This window comes from Neofelis nebulosa, chromosome 3 (genome assembly GCF_028018385.1).
Source record: "Neofelis nebulosa isolate mNeoNeb1 chromosome 3, mNeoNeb1.pri, whole genome shotgun sequence".
NCBI lineage: Eukaryota > Metazoa > Chordata > Mammalia > Carnivora > Felidae > Neofelis > Neofelis nebulosa.
This window is the reverse complement of record NC_080784.1, coordinates 15,023,540-15,043,651: the sequence shown is the minus strand read 5'-3', so window position 1 is coordinate 15,043,651 and position 20,112 is coordinate 15,023,540. Positions and strand designations below refer to the sequence as shown.

The 20,112-nt window shown below is 45.1% G+C and overlaps 1 protein-coding gene across 4 annotated transcripts in view; it reads right to left on the bottom strand.

Annotated features, from left to right (window-relative positions):
* Positions 1–20,112, bottom strand: part of WWC2 (WW and C2 domain containing 2) — a 207,582-nt gene that overhangs the window by 98,334 nt on the left and 89,136 nt on the right. For all 4 annotated transcript variants that reach the window (XM_058719941.1, XM_058719943.1, XM_058719942.1 and 1 more), the window contains one exon: positions 7,887–7,996. In XM_058719941.1, the coding sequence (XP_058575924.1) occupies positions 7,887–7,996 (110 nt within the window). The remainder of the gene's footprint in view (positions 1–7,886; positions 7,997–20,112) is intronic.

Below are 20,112 nucleotides of genomic sequence, written 5' to 3'. Positions count from 1 at the left end.
GCTTCATCTCCATTGGTTGTATTTGCTGAACGGACTGTGAAGAATTTTTATTAAATGTAAATACTAAAAAAGTGCATTATAAAAATGTGGTATGTTAGCGTTAAGAGCTGGTGACCCTGGGAAGTCACTGTGTCAGAATGCTGTATAATTTGCATGATGTCTGCGAAAACGTCACGTACCTCGAGGGAACGGACATGGCGTCAGTTTTAGATGTGGGACTTTACAGACAGAGAACACGGTTGTGAGTTCTAAGAGCTTTACCATGGAAGATCACATCAGATTCTTGAAAGGAACGTGGTTTCTGTCTATCACGCCTATTTCTGTCCTTTCTGTCGTGCTCGGGAAGAATGGATGAAACAAACATGAGTAGCTTTCCTTGTCTTCCTTTCTAGAAAATATCCGCTATGCTTATTATCTGTTGTTACTTCTGCAGACAAGTGCCGACCATCTGCTACACACAACAGGGAAACAAGATGCTCAGGCATGAGTCCCTCCTTCCAAGAACTTACAAAATACAGAAAAACTTCTGACACATGAATTAAACACACACACACACACACACACACACACACACACACAACTAGTCTGTGCAGTAAAAAGTGATAAAAGCCTTGAGAGGAGAATGCGGTGCCACGGCCGTTTAGAGACACAGGGTTTTCTCTGGTTGAAAAGGAACGTTCCATGCAACAGGCAGTGACGGAACCGGGTTTTGGAAGGTTCCAGACAATGGCTCCTCAGGACTTGGCCCCTGTTGACTTTTCCAGTCACCTCCCTAGACCCCCACAAAGACACACACCAGCCTTCAGCTGCTCTGAATTTCTTTCTTTCATCAAGCCCTGCTTTCTGTGGCCTCTCTAGACTTCGGCTTTAACTTGTGGTCTCTCTTCTTCCGGGAAGGTATCCTTCTCCCAACCCCCAAACCCTACCCCAGCCCCTCTTCCCCCAGGCCCGGTTAACTCAGTCATTCTTTGGGTATCAGCTCAAAGCACTGTCTCTAGCAGCCACAGCGACACCCTTCAGGACATCCGAAACAGGGCATTTTTACGTGTTCTCCTTTGTTCTGCTGGCCCGATGGGTGGTTCTTTCCACATGCTACTGTATTTTCTCATTTCTTCCCCCATACTCCAAGAGCCTGTGGTTTCTTGAATACCAGGGTAATAAACACGAAACTCCATCTGTAAGCGATGGCGTACCACAAAGGTTCTAAGCAAGGCCGGGAAAGGATCTCGGCTGCATTTGAGGAAGAACGTCTGACGGAAATGTGAGGTCCTATCATCTCTGCGCAACTCAGCACTAACTCTACAGAAGAGTCTGTATAATTGTGCAGCAAGTTTTTTTGATAAAAGATTATATGGTAAGTGAAAAGAGCTTATAAAACCGTATGCATACTACTCCCACTTGTGATATAAAATTATATTTAAAATTCTGTGTGTCTGTTTGTAGTAATATGAAGTCTGGAAGGATACACACGAAGAGACTTAGAATACTTAGTTCTCTTTGGGTGGTGTGAATACGGATAATACTTTTCTTCCTTTGATTTACCTGTATTTTCTAGTTTTCTCCTATGCACGTGCATTACTTTTACGCAATTTGTTTTTTTAAAAAAAGAGACAGAAAGCAAAGGCAAAGGCAACGAGGGTCTGAATTAGGAAAATGACAGTGGAAAAGAGGTTAGAGGAGCAAATGTGATATTACATTACAGATAAAAGTTCTATAAGAACTGACAAAACGAATCTACATTTTTCAAGTTAATAATCATGAAGACTGTAATGTATCAAAAAATAATAAAGTCAAAGGGAAAACAGAAGAATCCCATTTTGTACTTGTTTCTTTGCAAGTTTTGATGACAACATAGGCAGCAGTGTCCTATAAATGAAACGTCTGACAAAATATTAGGACGCTCAAAGCCACAAATAAAGACAGAAGAGTCGTTCACACGGGAAGGGCAAAGAACAATAGTCCGGCAGATAAATGACAGCACGCTGGGGAATGAGGGTGAGGTCACATCTTCGGGGAGTGACAAGATACAGGGACTCTCAATACGTGGCAAATGAGGGGAGAGGGGGAACAGTCTGCAGGAAGGAAGGCTACAGGTTCAGGAGGAAAGGCACGGTCACCTACGCCAACCCTACATCTGGGTGGAAGGAAAGGACCGCTGCGACTGAGAATAGATCCTGGAAGTGAAATATGTGGATTATTACAGATCAGTGATACTGACAACTGTTAGTTACTCTCACCAAAAACGAGTATCATTACCACTGAAATCTGTTTTACTCGCATGTCTTAAGTACCTAGAACGTTTCTTTATAAAATATCCTGACGGTTTCCCCTCCTAGGGAAACATAAAGGATAAAATAAGGCTCAGATGAAACAGGAGGGTCCCAAATTTATTTCCCTTCTCCTAAAGGAAACAGCTCCACATAAAATATCGCCAACACTTGAGGAATTTTCATCAAATTTCAACACAACAGGTGTTGCTTCGCAACTGATCCAGAGCAGTTTGGCTCAGCTAACACGGAGTAAGCGCACGCTGTCCGGTCTCTCCCACCGACCACAACTAAAAACCGACGACAGCAGAACAAAACAACAAGAACAACACTGACAATGTCCAGAAAGCAATCAAAGCAAGACTCGGCACAGTAAGTAAGAGCGAGGAGGATCGTGGAAGGAAACTGGAACTCGCAGAAGCATCACACGGCAGCGAGTCCTATCTTGTTGTGTTACACATCCCTGACGTCTGGTGCTTCCCATACCCCCAGGTACCGCATATGGGTGCAGCCCGACCCCGCTCTGTCTTGTCGGAGGACCGGCAGGGAGAGGGGGTGCCGAAGGGCGCGTCTCCCACGACCATCCGGAGAAGCCCGGGAAAACGGGCTGAACCCCGTGGCGGCCAACGGTGGTGGCGTGGTCCCCCCTGCGCCAGCTCGTCTCCTGTCCGCTCTGTCCTGAGGAGCGGCCGACAGCGTGTGGCGAGGCTAAAGCCACAGAGTACCTGCTAGGATGCCCAGATGAGAGGCTCCACAGAGCCAGAGGGCATGGGGCAAGATGGCAGAGAGGAGAGTTGGGAGAGTGTCTAGGTCGGCCCTTTTTAAATTCGGTTATTTGCTTCTTAGTGTGGATGTCCAGGAGTTCTGTGTCTGGCCTGGATATGGCTACTCTGTCAGATGAAGGCACGAATATTCATCCACGATACCGTGTGCTATCAGTATCCTATTCCTTAAAAATATGCTGAATGAAAGATTCCATTCACGGAATCAAATGTACTCAGTGTACGTGAGGTTCTAGAACACGCAAAACTAACCCATCCTGATAGAAGTCAGGACGATCCGTAGCAGTGGGGAGGGGGGTGATTGGAAGGGACAGGAAAGAACTTAGGGGGGTGATCCGCATCTTGACCGGAGCGGCCGTGACAAAAGATTTATACATTTGCCACAATTCACCCAGGTGCACTTAAGAGCTGTATATTTTCTTTTATATCAATGAGACCTCCATTATCCAAAGAAAGACAAAAACATTAAGGCACAACTCTAAAGCTACTAAACAGTGATTTATTTCTGCTTCTAGTGATAATATCAAAACCTTATAAACAGTATTTCATAATTACCTTTCCGTTAGTTACCAACGTCCCCCGCCAATATCCATAACCCCCACTCCACACAAACCCACGAAAAGGCGGATTCTATCATAAAACACTTAAGGCCTAAAATACTTTTATTGTCAAGGTCAAATCTTTTCCTTCTAGATACTTAACAGTGTTACACAGAAATAGTATTAAACAGCCAAACAGTCTTCATTTCATTTTTTTTTTTTTTTTGTAAATAAAGAGAAAATAATGCTGAAACTATACAATGTCAAGACACAACATATGTGCGGACCAGCTGTTATGAGAGGATAATACCATTTGTTCCCTAAACTACTTCACAGGGCTGTCTTTAAGATTAATGAGATAATGGACCAGATCCTTTTTAGTGGGAAAACTACTTGCTGTGGGTAATTTGGGCACTTTAGGGCACAGTGAGTCCATCAGGCCACTGGGATACGATTATCGCACTAAAGCAGAATGGTAAATTTAAAAACCTACATTGTAATAATTGAGTTTTTAAATATCCACAGTGGTGCTTTCTGAAGCACAACATACACTTGAAATGAACTTGAGTTTCTTCAAAAACAAACAGAAAACTTTTAGCGTGTGAGTTAAACAACGAGCTCTTCCGTCCTTCTAACATTTAAGAGTTTATCCTTCTACTAGGCACCCAAGGTTAAAGAAATGAAGATACAGGCACTGTCCACAAGAAGCTCACAACTGGGTGAGGAGAACACACAAATCAATAAGTTAAAGGCCGTTTGCCACGTGCTTTCCAAAAATCCGTAGGTACCTGGCACTGTAGAAATACCCGGACCGGGCACCCCATCAGAGGGGGGGCGGCGGGCACCTGCAAGGAGGGCTGGTGTCGGAGAAGGTCTGTGGGAAGCAGGGAGGTCTGGGCAGAGGGGTCGAGAAGGATGTGGCCGAAAGGGAGAGCCGAGGGGCTGGGCCGAGAGCGCTCCGGGCTCGAGCCAATAGTTGCAAGGAAGCTCCCAGCACAGATGCTATGTCTCCGGTGTGGGGGCGGGGCAGAGGCAAGGAGGCAAGTGGAGGCCTGTGGGGGCAGACAGGAAAGGGCCCCGTAGCAAGGAATCAAGTAGGTGCATCTGGAACTCTGGACAAGGCTGAAGGGACACACCTGGCAGCCGTCAGTCTCGGGAAGTAACTGAGGTCCTCACCCAAGGGGACCCGCAGGCTGCACACAGAAGCCCAGGGGCAGGTGACGAGGGACAGGCAAAGGAGACCGGGCAAGAGCAGCCACGCATGTTAAAAGAAATAAATACGTAAATCCCAGCAGAAGGTACTGTGAAATCCAAAGGAGTAAAGAGCAAGAGGAAATAACCCACAGTGACAAGGGACTCTGTCGGATGAAGAAAGACGAGACCCCGGTGCGGCCTGGATCGGGCCATTTGTGGGGTCTCAGGCGAGCTCAGCAAGGGCAGGTTCTGTGACACGACGGAGAACGAAGGCCTCACTCAGGCCGTGGCTTTCGGGAAGCTTCGCCAAGACGGGAGAAAGAGTGGGCCACGGCCGGCGAGGGACTTGCGCTGAAAGATGGTTTTGGGTATGAATGAGTGGGGTCGGGGGAAGCCGGCTATTATTGGTTTCTTCTGGTAGTTTTGGTTTGATTTCATTTTGAGAGTTTCCAGAGTTTAAATACGAAGACAACAGAACCACTAGGTAAAGAAGTGGAGGGAGGAATTTTTAAAACCAGAAAATGACGGGTAAAGAAACGAAAGAGGGGAGGAAGATGGGATATAAAAGTTATTAAGAGGGCTCCTGGGGATGGGGGTGCAGGAGAACCTACCGAGACGGGGAGGAAGCCCCACAGGTGGCCCGTGGGTAGCGAGAGGGAAGCCGAGGGCGTTCATCTCCTCGTTTGGTACCACGAGAGTTTAGTTTTGGCGAGTCAGGGCAGGTAGGCTTGTTTCTGCTTCCGCAAATGTTCTTTAAAGAAGACAAGCTGAGCTTGTGTCCGTATAAAGTAAGGATGCGAGTGAGATTTAAATAGTTACGCATTCCAGATATTCCACTGACCGTTTATTTGTCAGAATTTTACCAAAAGTAGTCCCTTCCATCGTAACATTAAAATATTTGGGGGTGACCGGCTGGCTCCTTTGCTGGAGCACGTGACTCTTGATCTCGCGGTTGTGAGTTTGAGCCCCACGTTGGGTGTGGAGATGACTTAAAAAAATAAAATCTTTAAAAAAAAAATAACATTCAAATAGTTAGATGTCAGTCACTGATAAGCAATAGAACCCACTTACAATAATACAATCAAGGAAGGTTTGGGGCGCCTGGGTGGCTCAGTCAGTTAAGCGTCCGACTCTCAATTTCAGCTCAGGTCATGATCTCACAGTTCATGAGTTTGAGCCCCACACTGGGCACAATAACAGCACGGAGCCTGCCTGGGATTCCTTCTCTCTCCCTCTCTCTCTGCCCCTTCCCCACTCGCTCTCTCTCAAAATAAACGAACATTTTTAAAGAAGAGAGAAGCGTTTACTGAAAGATACAAAAATGAAAGCTAACCTTAAAACCCACAATTATGAATTCTTCACGGACTCCGGGGCAACTTTCAGGGAAACATCTCTCTACCCAAAAGTCGCACTTCTTCTAATGACACAGAAAAGAGACAGCGGCAAAACCTGCAGAAACTGTCACCTGCACTTACACTGAACTAACGTGTGCATGAAAGCTGGTTCCCAAACTATACGCCCCAGATCACCGGCTGTCGGTGTTCACTGGAAAACTGGCTTCACTCTCCCGTGTCCTCGCTCCTTTCAATCCCTCCATCCCATCGACCTGTGTGAGGCTCAGACGGGTTTCCAGCCCTCAGGCCTATCCCGCGACAGGACTCCCTACGCCGCCTGCATACCCGATGCGGTGGAACCCACGCTCGCCTCGCCATACTTCCTAACTGCCCTCTCCTCTGGCTGCTTGGCGACCACTGGGTTGTGGGGGAGCCTTCTCCGCGCCGCTCTCGGTGGTCTCCGGGCAGAGCCCCTCCCCGTGGTGTGGATTGCTGGAATGGGGACCTGCGTCCCGACCGCCCTGCAATGGAGCCTCCCACCAGATCTCCTGGGGGCACCAGGCCTTCTCCCCCAGCTCGGCACACGCCCCCACCTTCAGCCTCTGCAGTCGCCGGGCAGGAGTGGAGCAGTTCTATTAGTTCTGGAACCCTTCCCCGTTGTCCTGAGGAGTATTTGCACAGGTAAAGAAAGATCCTGACAGGAAACCAGTGCCGATCCGACAGAAGTGCTGTAAGCCTATTCTGTATGTTTAACATACGGAGGTTTCTAAGAGAGAGCTGTTATTAATACGGGCGTTTTGTGTCTCTTCAAGACTTCATCGTACACCGACACAAGGGAGGCTGCAAGCCACCACTAATAACCGGGCATCAAATAAGATACTGCTGTTCTTTCAACTTTTTATTTATATGTTTGAGAGGGAGCGGGGGAGGGGCACAGAGACGGGGAGAGAATCCCAAGCAGGCTCCGCACTGTCAGCGAGGAGCCCGATGTTCGTGGCTCGAACTCACGAACCACGAGATCATGACCTGAGCCAAAATCTAGCATCAGACGCTTAACTGACTGAGCCACCCAGGCGCCCCAGATACTCTTCTATAATATTATTCCTAAAGATATTAAAAAAGAGTACTACATTATATAAATCTTTAGTGCAACAGACCTATGAGAAATAAGTTAACAGAGTATAAACTATGAGGTATTACTCAAAACCCAGAAAAATAAAAGGGTTAGTTTTTAAGTGAAATAAGCAAAGCGAGTGTCAGTATTACACGTGTCCACCTGAAAAAATCTTTTATAGGGGTGGATAGAGAGCCAAACATAAACACACATACAGACATATAAAAAATACCCCGAGTGTGTGTTTCAAAAAGTTGTTCATGTTGGGCCGTACACACGCCCAACTCTGTCCATGGCAAGGACGACAAAAAGAGGAAACCCAGTCCGAGGGGCGGTGGTGACGGGACGAGGCAAATGGCTCATGGTCTCCACAGGCCTCTAGACCTGTGCTCGAGAAACTCCCCTCCTACCAGGTAGACACGTACACGGACAGACAGATTCGTTTCTCTGTCTCTGCCCCCATAAGCCCAATTCTATACGTGCCCCAGCTTGCAAAACAGGCACACGTGTTAATGTTAGTCACTGACAAAGTGGGGTTTACAATAAAGAAGTTCACTTTGTAGAGGGTTGATGCTTTTGCATGATTCTAGATGGGGGGGGGGGGGGGTGGGATCACTGTTCTGCTATGTTTACTTTTACCAAAATGGAAAACTTACTGTTGACGTGATCGATGTAGTAGACACCAATCTGTGGGTCAAACCCTGCTTCCCATCCCCACGGAAGTTCATCCCCAACACAATCGGCAAACGACAAGGGCTTCGTTAACCTACAACAAACCAGAATACACGTACAGGTGATTCTTTCCGTCAAACCACGTGTGTCAACATTTAGTTACCCTCCCCACAAGGGAAGACATGTCTAGGCCGCATTTCCCTGCTGTTCTTGACTGTATCTAGAGTGGGCACCGCTGTGTCTGGAATCTCAAAGGGGAAAAACAAGGATAAAATACAGAGACGGACATCCAGAAAAGGAGCAGTAAGTCATAACATCCTTTTCAAAGTTCACAGCTTCAGACTGGGCGGTAAATCCATACAAAAAAATAAATACGGACTATTTTATTTTATTTTATTTTATTTTATTTTGAGGAAAAGAGAGCGAGTGCACACACACACACACCTGCAAGCGAGCAGGGGAGGACAGAGGGAGAAGGAGAGAGAGAATCCGAAGTAGGCTCCAGGCCCAGGGCGACCGTGAGATCATGACCTGGGCCGACGTGAAGAGTCGGACGCTTAATTGACGGAGCCACCCAAGTGCCCTGAATAAGACCATTCCAAGCTGACAGTAAGGACGCCTGGGCCCTAGGCTCTAGTTCTAGGGCTAAATGGCTATCTCAGTACGAAGACGATTTTGTCTCAGGATTCAAACGCTGGCATCGTGGAAATCACCATACCAGTAACCCCAAGACAAGGTATGCATCAGCCTACGCTAACTTCAGATTTAGAGGCTCCTACATAAATTAATGGAACACTTCCTTGGTTGTGAGGTCCGCTATGAGTTCTCCTTGATGGGAGGGACAAGTTTATTTCATTTTTGTAAGCATCTTCTACGTAACAGTCACTCAACACCAATTTTAATGCAAGCAAACGCACAAGGTAGTTACGTATCGATGTGATGTCACCTTTTGAAACTGCCTTACACTTTCTCTTTAAGCTTCAAAATGAATGGGGAAACTTACAATTTCTTAAGCAGGTTTCAAACCTGATCGCGGGTTGATCTTTCTCTCTCACTTCCTTCATTTTTGATTCTGAGATTCTCCTTGGCTGTCGGTGCACCCATGGGCAGGCTAACCCTACAGACTAGTGAACGCCCCGTTTCTGGGTGGCCAACATGAGTTGGCACACCTTCTGATTTAATGTATTAGCAACACCAGCACAATGCCTACACACAAAATCGCCCGGAGTCCCTTTTATCCGCACTCGTGAATATCAACCATGTCAGAGCTCAACTGAAACAGAGCTCGTTTCCAGAACCTCATCGGTCATCAGAGTAACAAACTGTGTCGTCTGCACCCTTCAGAACGCCCTTCAGGAACAATATGAGAAGGAGGGAGACCCTTTCTTCCCAGGCCTGGCCTACAGGAGCCTCCTCCAAGGACATAAAATACCAACGGATGAAATGGAGGGAGTGCCTCCTTTCCTCTCAATGCTCCTATAGCATGAAATCTGCATCCGGACAGAGCTCCAGGGACACTGTTCTTTGAAACCAGGTCAGCTGGCCGAAGTCATAATGAGAACAACCAGCTGTGTCACTGATTCACTACGAGGCCACCTTACTGGCAGCCTCCATCTACCTCAGTTTCCTTCTCTTCCAAGCGGTGATCACACTCCCTTATCCTCTCCCTGCAATTTAACCGCCTCCTAAGATTGAGGTGAGATTAAAAAAGGAATGAAATTAGGACACTGTTGAGGACATGGTAAACGGTCAACAAAGGTTAGAGATTATCAATACCAGCACAACATGTGAGTTCTCTCATTCGTTCTTCAGAGGGACGGAGTCAGACTCTGGTTCTCAAAGTATAGCCCTCACGACTAGCAGCATCAACGTGCAGGCACCGGTCAGAAAGGACAAATTCCTGGGCCCTAGCAGAGGCCTAGAGAATCAGAAACTCTAGGGCCCAGCAATGCATGTTTCATCGAACTCTCCAGGCAGTTATGGAAAATCTGGGAACCACTAGCTCAGGAGGTAAGAGCTTGAAATCTGGCACCAGAGACATGGGTCAAATTCCTTGTCTGCCACCTACTTGCTATACAACCTAGGGCAGGTTGTTAACCTTAAAAAACCCGTTTCTCAATCAATCTTCCTTTCAAGGTGGGTGGATTACGAGGTTTAAATGAGACCCGACTAGCATAATGCTTGACAAACGGTGAGCTTCAATATACATTAGACATTATACGTTAGTGAAGTGAGCCTCGGGCAACGTGCCCGAATATGGCAACTCGCCGCATTTCCTCTGCAAACCTGGAGTCAATCTGAACCCCATCTGAGTCAAAAAAACTGTGCTCTTGGAGCTGTGCTTAAATTCCATCTCAGATCATAAACCGCCCAGGAAAAGTGACCAAGGAATTAGATACTGTATCAAAAAATCTCCATACCATAGGAAGTGGCCTTGTCTTCACCCATTGTAAGACTGATCTCTGTCTACCTTGATAAAGCGGATTATTAGATAAAGCCCCTTGGCCAAGTTACCTTGCATATTATTCTGTTCTCTTTACCTAACCCCTTTTATCAATGCCGTCTAAAACGCACACACATCCTAAAGAAATGAATAAGACCCAGAAATGACAAAAGAGTGGTATTACACAAATTTTATCCTGGTACCAAATCAACATGTTTAAGCATGAGGGGGATAGGAATATATTTATCACTCGAAGAATGAAAAGTCACAAAAGCTTCAGAACATGGGTTATGATTACAAGTTATGGTAATTTGACTACACTTGGAAATAATCCAGTTTCTCCTATTAATTGTTCAGTAGATAATAAGCATTTTATTAACTGTCACTGTTCTAAGACTAGAATTACATCTATAGGTACACATGTAATTATGAGCTCAGTTAAAAATTCAGACGTTTCCATCCTCGGGAATTTTAACATAAAAGTTATTTGCAGTGTTACTTGAAAAATCAATCAGATGCTTTACATTCTGTACCTGGATAGATAGCTATCTTTTCTCCGCACTCTATCAGTAAGTAAAACCATTAAATACATATTTGTAAATTTCAAAATTTTGGAATGTAATTCTTACCCGAATTACAAGATACAAATAGAATGACATTCTCAGATACCAAACAGAATTAAGCACTCAATTATGCTGTTATCCTGATAATGGGAACATATTACTATGGCACAGTAAGAAGTTAACACAAAACAAAAAGAAGTCACAGGTGCATTCCAAAATCAGAAACAATATGACTTAGAACAAACACAGTAAAGCGGAAATGTTGATTAGTTTCCAAACTTCTTCGTCTTGTTTTGGACAAGGAATCTCTGAAACATTCAATCTTTCTCTGATGTTGAGGAAGTAAATATCGATGGAGTGTTGTTGTTGTTGTTGTTGGTTCCTCACAAAGGAGCAACATCATGCAAAAAGCCTGAAACTAACAAGAGTCTTTATGCTAAATTCCAGAGACTACTCTTTGCTTGAAAAACAGCCTTCTTTTGCACCGTGACTAATGTGAAGAAAATGGCAATTTACTGCGGCACTGTGCCAACGTTGACATACGAAATTTGAACTTCGCGTGGTATTTCCCCTCTTTGCGGGCAGTATGTCTTCCCCGTACATGAGCCGTCGGTTAGTATTTACTGTCAATCGTGGATACCTGTCCTATGACATGAGACGCCACACAGACTAAATATTGACAATTATGTGACGCTGAACACTGCGTGTGAGCAAGCACAAAAGCAGAACGGAGTTTGTACTCACTGCACTAAAAGAAAAGGCACTGGACAGAGAAAACCATTCTCAGGTTAACAGAACTCTTGCCACAATTCAAGTCCCCCAAATGCATAGTTTGGCCTGAATGTCAATAAAGGTCTTAACAGTTATTTTTACTTCATAGCATCTGCTGTGGCCATTGCTGAGCTAACTCAAAGCAGAGTTCGTATTGTGAGCGGTCTATGATCACTGCAGAATCTGTCCACGCTAACACTGCTGAACTGCTCTGAAACAACAGGGAAGAAGTAAGGATGTGGTTCACGATTTGGATTTCGAAAGAAGGGCACCATTTTTTCTAATTTTCATTTATAATGATGTTGATTAGGCCCCTCTGCTTCTATCACCGTGCTAGTCCGGGGAAGCAGCAAAGGGACAGAAAGAGGGGAATGACAGGAAGGCGTGAAGAGGGGCAGCAAGAAGCAAACAACTTTTTTTTTTTTTTTAAATCTTTATTCACTTATTTTGAGAGAGAGAAGCAGGGGAGGGGCAGAGAGTGAGAGAGGGAGAGGGAGAATCCCAAGCAGGCTCCACGCTGCAGCACAGAGCCCAACACGGGGCTTGAATCCATGAACCGTTAAGATCATAACCTGAGCCGCAGTCGAGAATCGGAGGCTTAACTGACTGAGCCACCCAGGCGTCCCGAGCAAATGACTCTTAAGAGAAACTGGACAAACCAAGTCAGAAGAGGGTAAGAAGGTTAACTCTGTGTCTCTGTGGAAATTCACTAAGATTCTTCAAAAGGAGTCATATTAGATAGGAGAACCACAGACAGGGACAGTGCTGAGCCCAGTACGCCGGGTCAAGGAAGAGACCGGGGCTCCGTGATATCAACGGCTCGCCCAACGTCTCAAAGCTGGGAAGGCGTGTAACTGGGCAGCCCAACCAGCCCATTTCTTCAGACTGAGTTCAAGTACTCGTTGCACCTGCCCGGGCTCCCAGACAGTCCTTCCCTGTGTCGGCCCAGGGTCTGGTCTTCCTGTAACTTTTACCCACTGGTGCATGCTTTATCCCTTTGGTATCCCTTTGATCCCTTTGGCATCCCTTGGTACCAAAGAGAAGTAGTGTAATCCCTCTTCCATGTGATGGGCTTTCAACTATTTGAACACAACAGTCTTGTTTCCCAAACCTGCTCTCCTAGAACCCAAATGCCTGGTTCCCTTCAGCGCGCTCATAATTCCTTCTCTTCTCAAAAGCCTGCCAATGGTCAGCCCGTAATCCACCCCATTCTCCCTGCTCTGCAATCACGTCCCATCAATGATTATCAAGTATGGATCTCCCCTCTTAGAGTTCATTTTTTCCTCCCGGCAGCCTACAAACATATCCAATCCCTCCACCCTAAAAAAGCCTTGCCTCAAATCTTCTGGCTCCTCTTTGACATTCACTTCCTAATCATTTATTCATTCCAACCTAGAGATCTGAAATCCGTGGAGGACTTTAGGAGGCCCTATCACCTCCCTTAGACCTAACCGCTTCTATAGCTGCTTCATGAATATACTACCGAAAGGCAGCATTTGTGGGTAATTCACCTTGGAAAAAGCACACTGCTTATGCTGTTGGTTTGGGGACTCAGCTACATCATCTGCAAAAATGTCGAAGCTTAGAATATGCTATGTAAAAAGAAGCTGACTTTTACATACAGTAATTACACTAAAAATATAAAACACTCCCTGTTTACCACGTGCCACACACATGCGTCAATACACATAAATGTGCACGTTAAATCCTCATAAAACTCTGCAAAGTAGATACAAGTATTATTGCATTTGAATAGCCTGTGTAGGGGGCACCTGGGTGGCTCAACTTGGTTAAGCGTCTGACTTCAGCTCAGGTCGTGATCTCGCAGTTTGTGAGTTCGAGCCCCGCGTCAATCAGGCTCTGAGCTGTCAGCCCAGGAGCCTGCTTCTGATTCTGTGTCTCCCTCTCTCTCTCTCTCTCTGGCCCTCCCCCGCTCATGCTCTGTCTCTCTCTCTCTCTCTCAAAAATAAACATTAAAAAAAAAAAAACTAGAAAAAAAAATGAATAGCCCGTATAGGAAAAAATTTTACTTATGATCCAGTAAGCACACGACTGGGTAACATACACCTCTTCTAGTCAACATCTGCCGTTTCCAGCCATCTGCTGTGCCATGCAGTATGTGGCCGTAACTGTTGTTTTCTAAAGCATGCATTCCTCTGTTCATATGCTATCTGCACGTGACTCTCCTCCAGCTTCTGGGAGAAGTGGCAAGGGAGGGACCCCTTTAAAAAGCTCTGGAGATGGGGCGCCTGGGTGGCGCAGTCGGTTAAGCGTCCGACTTCAGCCAGGTCACGATCTCGCGGTCTGTGAGTTCGAGCCCCGCGTCAGGCTCTGGGCTGATGGCTCGGAGCCTGGAGCCTGTTTCCAATTCTGTGTGTCTCCCTCTCTCTCTGCCCCTTCCCCGTTCATGCTCTGTCTCTCTCTGTCCCAAAAATAAATAAAAAAAAAAAAAAAAAAAAAAAAAAAAAGCTCTGGAGGGAGAGGAGAAGGGCCTGGACGCTGAAGCAGCATCGAGGGGCACAGGAGCACCCTGCGGCCCTAATCACCGCCCGAGTGGCTCCTGTAAGGAGGTAATGGTCGCGAGCTCCCCTACACGGGCCTTCACGCCAGCCACCTTCACCAGAGGCTCTGAAGGGAGTAGAAGGTAAAGTCCAATCACAGAGAGCAGGAAAGAGGCAGATCAAGGACACACAACTCTCACATTCTTTAAAGACTTGCCCAAAAATCAAAAGTAGCTTTTAAAAGATACTTATCTTTTTTACATGATGTGTAGACTCCATTGAAGTTTCCTTTTTTTTTTTTTTCAGAGAGAGAGAGAGAGAGAGAGAGAGAGAGAGAGAGAATCCCAAGAAGGCTCTGTACTCTGCACTAAGCCAGATGTGGAGCCTCAGTCCCACAACCGTGAGAGATCATGACCTGAGCTGAAATCGAGAGTCGGACACTTAACCAACTGACCCACTCTGGCGCCCCTGAATTGCAATTTCTACATACAACTATATGATTTATACATGCCATTCTGAAACAGGAAGTTATAAACTGGTTCACCTGAATTGATTATACTGTCTGCCTATTTTAACTGAAAAAAGTTGGTGCCTATAAGGTCAAAATCGTGGATTACATTTCCAACAGGAGCTCTTTAATGTAAGCTCAGACTGAAAGTGTGGGTTTAGAGCAGTGACTCTCAAACCTACGTGTACATCCAACTCATCTGAAAGGCTTATTAAAACAGGTTGCTGGGCCCACCCTCAGAGTTTCTGCCTCAGTAGTTGGGGAGCTGAGGTCTGGAAATCTGCGATTCTTACAAGTCCCCATGTGATGTGACACCGTGGTCCCTGGACCATACTTTGAGAACCACCAGTTAAACCACAAAATCACACCCCTAATCCACCCAGGTGATGGAGAAATGAAGACAAACTCCATTTAAAAATGAAGCTGGAGGGGAGCCTGGGTGGCTCAGTTGGTTAAGCCTCTGACTCTTGGTCTCAGCTCAGGTCATGATCTTATGGCTCGTGAGTTCGAGCCCCACACCAGGCTGTGCGCTGACAGCGTGGAGCCTGCTTGAGATTTTCTCTTTCTCTCTCTCTCTCTCTCCCCTCCTCCTCCTCTCTGTCCCTCCCCCGCTTGTTCTCTCTCTCTCTCTCTCTCTTTCAAAATAAGTAAATAAAATTTTAAAAAATGTTTTATAAAGAAACTGAAACTGGAGGCAAAAGCCTGTGCTTCATAAATACCCGTATTACGAAAACTATGGAATTAATGGCTTAATAATTCTCAGATTAGGGCCACTTCATTTAATTTTAAGTAAGCATTTTTTCTCTCAAGGAACACTGAAACAATTTTAAAATAAGTTCTTTGAAAGCAGGCTTTCCTTTTACTTTCATTTTCTCACCTGCATACAACAAAATAGTAACAAGTACTCAACATCGGTAGTCGTCAGGAAAATGAAAATAAATAACATGATGAGGTACCAGTTCATCCCACCAGGATGGCTATGAGTAAGACAACAGCAGCAACACCCCCAACATAGAAAGTGTTGGCACAGAGGTGGAGAAAGGGGAATCCCGTACATCGTGGGCGGGCAGGTAAAATGGTGTAGCCTCTGCAGAAAAGTCTGGCACTTTCTCAAAGAGTTCAACACAGAATTACTCTATGACCCCGCATTTCTGCTCCTGAGTGCACGCCCAAAAGAACTTACAACAGGTTACCCAAGCAATTACGTGTACATGCATGTTCACAGAAGCACTATTTACAGGAGCCAAGAAGTGGCCACACCTCAAACGTGCATCAGTGGATGAATGGATATACGATGTACGGTCTGTACATGCAACGCAGTGTTGTTATCCCGCCATAAAAAGGAAGGAAGTGCCTATGCACGCTACCGTGAGGATGGCCTCCAAAATACGATGCTAAGTAAGGCCAGACCCAAAAGGCCACATATGATATGATTCTAGGCATATGAAGTACCCAGCACAGACAAATCCACACAGATAGAAAGTATGGGAGGAGTTGTCGGGAGCTAGGGGAAGAGTGAGCGGACAGAGACTCTGGAAGGGTAGAAACGTTCTGGAATCAGACAGAGATAGCGCTCGCACAACCCTGGGAATTGTCGTCAATGCCACTGAACTGTTCGCTTTAAAGCGGTTAATTATGTGGTGTGTGAACCGAACCTCAATAAACTATTTTTTTGTAAATAGGAACGAGTCATAACAATGCAAAGACTCCAAGTGAGTAAGGTATTTTCACAAGAGGAAGTTAAGTAATAAAAATGCGTGAAAATGCGTAACTTCACTAATAATAAAAAGAAGCGCCAAAGAAAACAACAACGAGGCCTGATTTAATTTGCAGCCTATGAGGGTATCAAGTTTATGTTTTTGTTTTGCTTTGTCTTAATGAAACGCAGTTCTGGCGAGGATGTGAGGAATCAGTTACTTTCATTTGTTGCTGGTAATTTCGCAACTTGATACATTCCTTTTAAGAGACAACTTGGCAGTATTAAAAAAAAACCATTGAAATGCTGACTCCATTTACCCTAGGAATGCCATTCTTACCCAGTCCCCCTGACTTCTGTCCCAGAGGACCACTCCAACACAGGCTCGGCTGCCATCTAAGGCGGCTGACTGCCTGCTCTCCCCCACCACCAGCCTGTTCTCTGAGCTTCTCAGAGGCACGGCCCCCGCTCTCTTCTCTGCATTCCCGGCATCACGTCCACTTCATACGTAGCCAGCTCGTAATCCATGCTGACTGAATGGACGCAGGTTAGAAGGAAAGAACTGGAAAGGAATGAAAACAATTACGGAAGGGCTGTTGTTGGTTTGTTTGTTTGTTTTTAATTTTCAATGTATATAAATATAACAGTAAATGCATTTACTGTGAGCAAGATGAAGGTTAGTATTTAGGTGATAGTTGATGACTATGCGGATGAACAGTCGATAATAAGGTGAGAGTTAACTATGGGACAGGCTAGGAGAAAAATCTTTCAATACGGCCCCCAAAATCTCTGGCCCTGTAACTTATTTTAGCCTATTATAATTACATTATGCACCACAAATGAACAGCTAAACAGAAAACACATTCTTCGTTGCAGAGAGGTAAGAGAATTTATTGCAGGTGTTTCAATAATTCGGCAATTTTTTACCAAGTATCTGACCCTACGGAAGAAAACAGGGTGGTCAACACACTTTAACCTGAACCTCTTCTGTGTCCTAAGTGTCAAGAAATGTTTGCCCACTGGATTACTTGGTTTTGGAAAACAGCTTGAGATTTTAAGTGGCTATGTCGGTAAAGAAGGGAATGCGGGAAGTCGGGAATGCGGGCGAGAGGAAGAGGGCTTAACAGATTATTATCCCAACAAACAAACCCACCACCAAGACTGCCCCGTCCTCCTGCCTCTCGCTCAGACAGGACAACCACCACGGACTCCATCCCAGACAAGAATGCAAGACGCTGGAGGACTTACTCTGGAGGATGTGCTGTCCCCAGAACAACAAAGAAGGGACCCACAGCACACCCCTCTGGATGACTAGAACCTTGCTGGATTCGTCCTCTTCCTTCAAGAGGCTTCCCGAATGGTTGCAATGATCCTGCACTCATTTGATCAAAAGCTAAGGAACTAGGGGGCTCCTGGGCAGCTTAGTTGGTTGAGCGCCCAACTCTTGATTTCGGCTCAGGCATGATCTCACGGTTCATGGGTTCAAGTCCTGCCTCAGGCTCTTCGCTGACAGTGTGGAGCCTGCGTGGGATTCTCATTCTCTCTCTCTCTCTGCCCCTCCCTTGCACTCTCTCTCTCAAAATAAATAAATAAACTAAAAAAAACACAACGACAACTAAGTAATTAGGAAGATGTTTTTTAATCCCTAACACCTTACTACATAGGGATAACCCCAGGTAACAAGCGGTTTCATTCCAGGCTGTTTTTCTTAAATAAACGTATGCACCCATATACGGAAGCACATACAATATTATGCACATTTTTACAAGATTGGTGTTAAACTAAATAAACTATACAGACACTACAGTTTTGAGCCTTGCCTTAAAAAAACGCAACTAATATATTCTCATTATGAAAAATATATAAAATAGAATAAACTATTATTGAAGTCCTGCCTTCATTTCCCTATAGAATGATCTATATTCCAATACGTTGGTTCTTTTCAGTCCATCTATAAATCCACATGCGATTATCAAACATACAAACAGGCTCATACTGTGTGCATTTTCTAGGACTTTATTTAGTTTGCAATACAAGTTAGAAACCTTCAATGATCGTTGCTACAGGTTGACCTCAATCTTCTAATATCTACATACACAGAATGGATTACAGCCCATTATTTGACTAATCACTAATTAACAGACATCAGTTTCAACTTCCTTCGAGAGGAATTAATGCTTCAATGAACATATTTGTAAATATTTTAGCTCTCAGAGTATTTTTTAGAATAAATTTCTGACAATGAGTCAAAGAACATGCCTACTTGTAAAATTCAAAAGTGTCAATGTGCATTAGAGAGATGTTAAAGACATATTACCATTGGAATTTTTGTTAATGTTCACTTATTTATTTTGGGAGAGAGTGAAAGCGTGCACCCAGGAATGGTAGAGAGACAGGGAGACAGAGAATGCCAAGCCGATTCCGTACTGTCAGTGCAGAGCCCGACACAGGGTTCGAGCCCATGACCCTGGGATCATGACCTGAGCCAAAATCAAGAGTCGGACGCTAAACCAACTGAGCCACCTAGGTGCCCCATCATTTAAATTTTTTAATTCTGATACCTACTCTCCTCCACGTGGGCATTACCAATTTGCATCCATCCACAATGGAAGTGAGCGCCATTACCCCGATATGGTCGTAAGGGGAGGAATCTAATAATTATTAGTAAGGTTTGTAACTTTTATTTTTTTCCTCTCTCTTTTTTTTTTTTTTACATTAAAAAAAAAACTGTTTATTTTTATGGGGGGGGGCGGGCAGTGAGAGAGAGGGCAACAGACTCTGAAGCGAGCTCTGTGCTTTCAGCAGTGAGCCAGATGTGGGGCTTGAACTCACAAGCCCTGAGATAATGACCTCAGCTGAAGTTGTACGCTTAACCAACTGAGCCACCCAGGTGCCCCTGTCACTTTTCTATATGTTTATTTGCTTCCTTTGTGAATTGCTCTTTTCTTTTTAATTTGCGAGAGAGAGAGAGAGAGAGAGAGAGAGAGAGAGAGAGAGAGAGAGACCAAGGACAGGAGAGAGGAGCAGAGGAAGAAAGAGAGAGAGAGAATTTAAACCTGATGCAGGGTTCAATCCCACGACTGGGATCAAAACCTGAGCCAAAATCAAGACTTGGACGCTCAACTGACTGAGCCACCCAGGAGTCCCTAAATTGACCTTTTTGAAACTGTGCGGTCTGCTCTTCTTACTGATTTGTAGCAACCTGTGATATATGCTGGCGTTAATCCTTTGTCAAGTTGCAAGTATTTTTTTCCCACGGATATTACTTGTCCGTGAACTTTGTTTACGATGAGTATAATAAGACTGATTATTTAAAAGTGTTGGGAGGGCACCTGGGTGGCTTAGTCAGTTAAGCGTGCGACTTCAGCTCAGGTCACGATCTCACAGTTCGTGGGTTCGAGCCCCACGTCGGGCTCTGTGCTGACAGCTCAGAGCCTGGAGCTTGTTTTGAGTTCTGTGTCTCCCTCTCTCTCTGTCCCTTCTCCGCTCACACACTCTCTCTCTCTCTCTCTCAAAAATAAGTAAACATTAAAAATAAAATAAGATAAAAGTGTTGGGAAAATTGGATGGCCAGTTAGGGGAAAAAAGCTAGGTCCCAGATCATCCTTCCAAAAAAAGTTAATTCAGATAAATCAAAAGAATCGCATGGGGTAAATGAAACTGAAGTACGAAACCAACTAGAACAAAAGATACACAAAAATTCTTTAAGACTTCCGGGTTCCATTTCC